The sequence below is a fragment of the Mandrillus leucophaeus genome, unplaced genomic scaffold (genome assembly GCF_000951045.1).
Source record: "Mandrillus leucophaeus isolate KB7577 unplaced genomic scaffold, Mleu.le_1.0 Scaffold2, whole genome shotgun sequence".
Taxonomy (NCBI): Eukaryota; Metazoa; Chordata; class Mammalia; order Primates; family Cercopithecidae; genus Mandrillus; species Mandrillus leucophaeus.
In genome coordinates this window covers 4,063,369-4,071,134 of record NW_012102031.1, presented here as the reverse complement: position 1 = coordinate 4,071,134, position 7,766 = coordinate 4,063,369, and the positions used below count along the sequence as shown (strand labels likewise).

Here is a 7,766-nt window from a genome sequence, read left to right as displayed (position 1 = left end):
GCACATCCTGCACTGGCCGCAGTGGAGGACATAGGGGTGGCTGCCCTTGAGCCTGCTCTCTGGGGTGCTGAGTGTTATTCAGGGCCTTTCTCCAGGGTGTGGATACCTGTCCTCTCACCTGCCCCCTAGTCTCCTGCCTTTCAGACTCCTGCGGCCCAAAAGGAGCAAAGTGGGGCCAGGTCTACATCCCCATTGTCACTCCACAGCGTCCGGTGGGTCAACTGTCAGAGTGGGCACATCAAAACCAAAGCTTGCCCGAAGGCATGGCAGAGAACTTCCTTGTTCCGATGCTAACGTGGGTGGCATGCATGGCCTGAGAAGGGAGAAGGGGTGGGGCAGGTTATCACTGACTCAGCAGCTTCCAGGTCGCTTTGATGATATATTAAGGCTCTCGAATCCTAAGAGAATGTTGGTGAAGATCTCAACACCACGCCTTGAGCAAGTCGCAGGAGCGGGAGGACATAGACCAGGAACCGAGAAGAGACAAGCACATGGACAGCAGCCCAGCATCCAGGCCCAGGTATGGGAAGCCCCTCTGAGCACCTCTGTGCCTCGCCTCCTCTTCGAGCTTTTCTGATGAGCACTCACCTCTCATCCTCAAACCCCTGGGGCCTCTCTTTTCCTCCTGACCCTCTCTCTGGACTTGGCCTCTTGCTCTAGGTTCCCAGTTTTGGTCTCTCCTTTCCTTTCCTTTCTTTCTTTCTTTTCCTTCCTTCCTTCCCTTCCTTTCTTTCTCTTTCTTTCTTTCTTTCTTTCTTTCTTTCTTTCTTTCTTTCTTTCTTTCTTTCTTTCTTTCTTTCTTTCTTTCTCTTCTTTCTCTCTCCTTCTTTCTTTCCCTTCCTTCCTTCTTTCTTTTCCTTCCTTCCTTTCCTCTTTATTTTTCTTTCTTTCTTTCTTTTCTTTCTTTCTTTCTATTTCTTTCTATTTCTTTGTGTGGACCCCTGTGGGGCACTTGCCCTGTCCCCAGTTTTCCTTATACGGGACCTGGGCAAATCCCAGGGAAGCTTGCACCTGTTAGGGAGGCCGTTCTCCTGTCTCTCCCTTGGGGATCCAGCTTCTTCCTCTCCCCTTAGAACTTCCCCAGGCTCCCGTGGAAACTCCAGCAAGACCTGGTATTTTATCACATTTTCACATTTATCACATTGATTGTTCAGCCAGCGTTCCAGGGACAGAAAAGGGGGAGGGGCTGTCCTTCCCCAGGAAAGGGTGGAGTCTCCTTCCGTCTTCCTCACAGTTGGCCTAGGAAAGGTGCACACTCTTAACCACCCCTGGGTTCCCCTGTCGCCTTACAGACCCGCTCTGCCCCGGCTACAGGGGGACCAGGAAGGGGCCAGTTGTGTCTGGGACATTCCTGCCCAGAGAGAGTCAGGCCCTAGTGCACAGAAGGATGTGGGTGTGGTTGGTGCGGGCACTGACAGGGGTTGGGGCACATAAGTCTCTGGGGAGCTCACTGAGAGGTTCCAGGTTGTAGCCCTTATGGAAGTTCCTGGGTCCGGGGGCTAGAGTGAGACCATTCCCCACTCATGTCTGGGCAGCAGATGCCCAACCAGTGGCTCCCTCTGTCCACCCTTGGCCAGGGAGGGTCCTGGCCTCCCTCTCTGTTGGTGGGGACCCCCCCAACACCCTCTCTTCTCTCTGGAGCCCTGCCTGAGTGCATGGCTTGTACAGTGAGTTACTGAGAACTGAACTCTGGACAGTACCTGGGCCCCAATTTGCTTTGAACATTTTAGTCTGAGGCCATCTTTGTCATCAAATGAGAAGGTTCACAGATGTGCAGGTGTGCTGATAGTCCAACCTTTCTGGTTTGTAAAACTAGAAGGAGAAACAGACAATGTGCCTGTTTCTGTGATGGGCTGTAAAGTGGATCTTACAGATTTGGAGACATTCTGGAAGATCCAGACCTGTCTGGATCAGAGAGGGGAGCAGGCATGGGGCAGTCGTGAGTCCAGTGGGGCCTGGGCTGGCAGGAGCAGCAGGGAGGAGGATGTGCCCAGGGTGGGTGAGCTGGGGAGACCTTGGAACCCAAGGCTGAGGACCCAGAGGCAGGAGACGCAGGAGACGCCCCAGGGATGCTGAGCAAAGCGTTGTCCCGTGATGCAGCTGTCCTGGGTCTCCCCGTAGAAAGCTCATGTGTGGGCTGTCCTGGCCGTGGGTCCAGGGCTGTATTTGCTCCAGGGGCATTTGATGCAGGTTAAGCCAGGGGAAAGGCCATCGCTCTGGGCAGCAGGAGCCACCGGAAAGGATTGGGGTAGGGTTGGGTCCTCCCACAGTCCCGCAGGGCACAGGAAGTAATTGGGGCTGAGAGTAGAGCTGGCTGGATCGGGATGACACCCCCGAGGAAGGACAGGCCTGTGGGGGAACATGAGCAAGGACCACAACCCATCTATGTCTGGGAACCCCAAACTTGGTACAGGTGTGGTCTCCGCCCAGGTGGGCTGTGGGTACCGCGGGGCGTCCCGCTGTGTGTGCCTCGAGTGTGAACTGGGAACGGTGGTCTCTGGTCAGACTCACACAACGCACCAAGATGAGCTTATACCGGAGCCACCCAACAGTCAAATGGGAGTTGACAGCCCCCAGGGGACATCTTCTTGACTAGAGGAGTCCAACATCGGGAGACAGAATTGGAGGGGTCCTCACAGCAGAGAACAGGGCCTCCTCTGGCCTGTCCATGAGGAGTGGCGCCCACCAAGATGACAGGGACACTGCTGAGGAGGGAGGATCGCTCCCACCTTCCTCTGAGGTTTCCACCTCAGTGAGCACTGGCCAGCCTGGGAGGGTGAGGAGCTGTGCTCGGTCTGGGTGACCAGGGTGGGACTGTCCCCAGGACGTGGACTCCCCTGCATGGGACAGCTGGCCAAGGACAGGGGGGTCTAGTGAGAGCCAGGGCAGGGGATTAGGCAGGACAGAGGCAGCCCCCGGGCCCACAGGGCCAGCACCTTCTAGGGGCAGCTGTGCTGCATGCAGCGGTGGACCTGGGAAAGGATGGCACCAGACCTGCCGCCGGGACTCAGGGGCTCACCTGGGGCAGGAGCACCGTGTCCCTCACATTTCTGCAGGACCCAGAGGTGGGAGAAAGGGCGCAGGGTGGCCCTTCTCAGGGGGGATGTGTCCCTGCTGGGGACTCTGTTTGCTGGGAGGGGCTGGACCTCTAGGTACCTTTCAGAGCCTTTAGCATCTCCTCTGGATAATGGGGATGAAAACACTCCTCACTCTAGTTTACAATTATTAGGTACACTGATGCATAGGAGGATGCAGGACCTGCTCATCTCCCATCTCCACAGCCAGAGAAGACACAGGACACTAACAGACAGCCCAGGATGCAGCAGGTACCAGGGAGCCTGCACCGGGCACATCCTGCACTGGCCGCAGTGGAGGACATAGGGGTGGCTGCCCTTGAGCCTGCTCTCTGGGGTGCTGAGTGTTATTCAGGGCCTTTCTCCAGGGTGTGGATACCTGTCCTCTCACCTGCCCCCTAGTCTCCTGCCTTTCAGACTCCTGCGGCCCAAAAGGAGCAAAGTGGGGCCAGGTCTACATCCCCATTGTCACTCCACAGCGTCCGGTGGGTCAACTGTCAGAGTGGGCACATCAAAACCAAAGCTTGCCCGAAGGCATGGCAGAGAACTTCCTTGTTCCGATGCTAACGTGGGTGGCATGCATGGCCTGAGAAGGGAGAAGGGGTGGGGCAGGTTATCACTGACTCAGCAGCTTCCAGGTCGCTTTGATGATATATTAAGGCTCTCGAATCCTAAGAGAATGTTGGTGAAGATCTCAATACCACGCCTTGAGCAAGTCGCAGGAGCGGGAGGACATAGACCAGGAACCGAGAAGAGACAAGCACATGGACAGCAGCCCAGCATCCAGGCCCAGGTATGGGAAGCCCCTCTGAGCACCTCTGTGCCTCGCCTCCTCTTCGAGCTTTTCTGATGAGCACTCACCTCTCATCCTCAAACCCCTGGGGCCTCTCTTTTCCTCCTGACCCTCTCTCTGGACTTGGCCTCTTGCTCTAGGTTCCCAGTTTTGGTCTCTCCTTTCCTTTCCTTTCTTTCTTTCTTTTCCTTCCTTCCTTCCCTTCCTTTCTTTCTCTTTCTTTCTTTCTTTCTTTTCTTTCCTTCCTTCTTTCTTTTTTCTTCCTTCCTTCTTTCTTTTCCTTTCTTTCTTTCTTCTTTCCTTCTTTCTTTCCCTTCCTTCCTTCCTTCTTTCCTTCTTTCTTTTCCCTCGTTCCTTCTTTCCCTTCCTTCCTTTCCCTCTTTTTTCTCTTTCTTTGTTTCCTTCCTTCTCTTTCTTTCTTCCTCTCTCTTTCTTTCTTTCCTTTCCTTCTTTCTTTTCCTTCCTTCCTTCATTCCTCTTTCTTTCTTTCTCTTTCTTCTTTCTTTCTTCTCTCCTTCTTTCTTTCCCTTCCTTCCTTCTTTCTTTTCCTTCCTTCCTTTCCTCTTTATTTTTCTTTCTTTCTTTCTTTTCTTTCTTTCTTTCTATTTCTTTCTTTCTTCCTTCCTTCCTTCCTTCTTCCCTTCCCCTTCCCCTTCTCCTTCCTTCCTTCCTTCCTTCCTTCTTCCCTTCCCTTCCCTCCCCTCCCCTCCTCTCCCCTTTCCTTTCCTTCTCCCTTCCCTTCCCCTCCCCTCCCCTGCCCTGCCCTTTGCTCCCCTCCCCTCCTCTTTCTTTCTTTTTTTTTTTTTTTCCTCCTCTTTCTTTCTTTTTTTTTTTTTTGAGAGGGAGTCTCGCTCTGTCGCCCAGGCTAGAGTGCAGTGGCACCATCTCAGCTCACTGCAAGCTCCGCCTCCCGGGTTCATGCCATTCTCCTGCCTCAGCCTCCCGAGTAGCTGAGACTACAAGCACCCGCCATCACGCTCAGCTAATTTTTTGTATTTTTAATAGAGACGGGGTTTCCCCGTGTTTGCCAGGATGGTCTCGATCTCCTGACCTCGTGATCCACCTGCGTCGGCCTCCCAAAGTGCTGGGATTACAGGCGTGAGCCACCACACCCAGCCTCTTTCTTTCTTTCCTTCCTTCCTCCCTCCCTCCCTCCCTCTCTCTCTTTCTTTCTTTCTTTTGCTGCTGCCTCAACAGAGATTTTTCTAATTCTGGTTATGTCAGGATGCATAGTGAGGCGCTGGGAGAGGCCTTCAAGGTGGGGCTGGTGTTTCCAGCCCAAGAGTCCTGAACTGCCCCATCTCAACTGCCTGAGAAGCACATTTGGGAGACCTCAGGGCACCCTAAGGGATGTGGAAAATCCTATGAATTATCCGAAAAGAAGTCCCGGCAGGTTCCTCTCCCCAGTAATCCCCCTCAGGAGGGTCACTGTCCTGATGCTGGATGTGGTAGGAGTTAACCCTGCAGGCAGGAGGACGCCCCAGCGGGTCCATCTCCAGCAGGGATTGAGAGAGAGCTGAGCCAGGACAGGGGTGCATGGTGAGGCCAGGGAAGGAGACCCAGCTCTACCCCAGGGAGAGGGACTAAGCACACTGAGCTGACCCTGGGGAGACCCTGACAAGGCTTACACAGGCCGCAGGGCTGCAGTGATCTCCCAGTGAGCCCCAGAAGGGGTCAAAGGGGGAGGTTTGGAGGCGGTGCTAAGAGATGTGGGGAGCAGGGGGAAGGAGGGTGGGGTGCAAGGGAGGAAGTGTGGGGAGGGAGGAGGAGGCAGAGCAGTCCAGGAGGGCTCTTCCTCCTCTGGGCTTTCCCCCTGCTGTCCGCAGACACTTGATGGATCCAGACACGTTCACTTTCAACTTTAACAATGACCTTTCGGTCCGTGGACGGCACCAGACCTACTTGTGCTATGAGGTGGAGCGCCTGGACAATGGCACCTGGGTCCCGATGGACGAGCGCAGGGGCTTTCTACACAACAAGGTGACCAACCCAGCCACCTGCATCCAGGCTGGGCCCTCCCAGTCCATGGACACGCATGGGCAGAAGGTTCTGGGTGGTACCTGTGGTGTCCCGCAGAGTGTCTGTCACCTGTGCTTCCTGCAGCTGCTGCTGCTTGGCCCTGGGGGCGGGGGGATCTTTGGCTTCAGTGACTCTCCATGGCCAGGTGGGGTGGAGTCTGCCTGACGGCAAAGTGCTTCCTGAGGAGCCTCCCAGGATCCCCTCACGGACACAGCTCCCACCAGGAGCGATTTGGAACTGTGGGATTTGAGGACTCAGGGCCTACCTGCCTCACAAGGCTGGGATGCCCCTGTGCCTGCTCTTTGGCCTCATCCTGCAGGGAGAGAGACTGAGGCAGGAGAGGCCGATCAGGGGTTCTGTCCTGCCCAGGGTGGAGTCCACAGCAAGGCCAGAACAGGCCTCATGTCAGGATGCAGGGATGTCCAGCATTTGGGGAGGAGCTGGGCCAGGCCAGGCTGAGGGGCCCTGAGCCCACGGGACTTTCTTCCCTGGACCCTACCCAGCACAGCCTCTGTCTGGAGAGGCCAGGTTCTGCTTGGCTCTGGTGCTGGAAACTGGGGGCTTCTCTGGGCTCTGTGAACTCAGTGTGGGCCTTGCTGGACCCACACACACTGCTTAGAACATCCTTTGAAGGGTGCCGGTCTCCATCACGGCCTAAGCAGTGGGACTCCCCCAGGAATGACCCACAGCTCCTTCTCAGCACAAACCGTGTCATCACTCCACCATGCGATCCCTCTGAATGGAGTCCCTCCCTGTTCTTGTCCCCATCACAATCACAGTCCTTGCTGCCCTGCTGTCCCCAGTTTGACCAGTTCCTAGTCTTAGTGGAAAATCCTTTTCTCTGAAGTTTGGAGAAAATACCTTATTTCTATAAATCATGATAATGACAATTATCCCATGTCCCAGGGACCTTCCCATGTTGGAGTGAGTCCTGCTGGTCTTCCCTTCCCCACTACTTTTGGTGGCCTTTTGGCCTAAGTCTATATCACTTCTGGGCTCAGCACAGGTTGTGGCACAGAATGGAAGCTTCTAGAATTATGGGCCTGAGATGGGATGGCAGTAGGGGAGTTGATGAGTAGAGCAGGTCAATCTCCCCTTGAAAGAACCACACTCACTCAGGGGTATCAGGCCAATGACCCTGGGGCTCTGCCCGCTCCTCGTCTCCCTCCCATCTCTGTAGCCTCTCCCTGCAGGGCTGGGCCTGGGGTGAGGGTCCTGAAGGCTCTGACCTTGGGTACAAAATTGAAGGGGGCTCCAAATGCTCAGTAATTAGAGAAAACACATTCTAATTTAATAATTAATGCAATATTTTTAAAAGGCAAATTTAATACAAATGGATCATGACAAATAAAACCGAAGATTTTAATAAAGACTAACAGGAGAGTGCTGTCACGTGTATACCGGAGCTGGGGCAAAATCAAACCTCATTGCTCCTGATCTGTTTGTATTTAACGGACAATATTTTGCTTATCTTGGGATTTCTGCATAACACTTGATATTTTTAATACTGCAGAGAAAATCATGCATCCTAATAACTGGGGTTTTGGCGACTCCTCTAATTTTGTGCTGGAGGCCCCCGCCTCCCCAGCCCCACCTGGTCCTGGCCCTCCCTCCCTGTTCACCACACATCACCTCACACTCTGTTTCCTTTTCTAGGCTAAGAATCTTCCCCATGGTGATTACGGCTGCCACGCAGAGCTGTGCTTTCTGGGCGAGGTTCCTTCTTGGCAGTTGGACCCGGCCCAGACATACAGGGTCACTTGGTTCATCTCCTGGAGCCCCTGCTTCAGGAGGGGCTGTGCCGAGCAAGTGCGTGCGTTCCTTCAGGAGAACACACACGTGAGACTGCGCATCTTTGCTGCCCGCATCTATGATTACGA

At 54.4% G+C, this 7,766-nt stretch overlaps 1 protein-coding gene across 1 annotated transcript in view; it reads left to right on the top strand.

Annotated features, from left to right (window-relative positions):
* The first annotated feature begins 321 nt into the window (after nucleotides 1–321).
* The window catches only part of APOBEC3B (apolipoprotein B mRNA editing enzyme, catalytic polypeptide-like 3B), a 36,355-nt gene continuing 28,910 nt past the window's right edge, over nucleotides 322–7,766 (top strand). Inside the window, exons 1-2 of the mRNA XM_011978848.1 lie at nucleotides 322–520; nucleotides 5,694–5,847. Of these exons, the coding sequence (XP_011834238.1) occupies nucleotides 492–520; nucleotides 5,694–5,847 (183 nt within the window). The 5' untranslated portion in view covers nucleotides 322–491. The remainder of the gene's footprint in view (nucleotides 521–5,693; nucleotides 5,848–7,766) is intronic.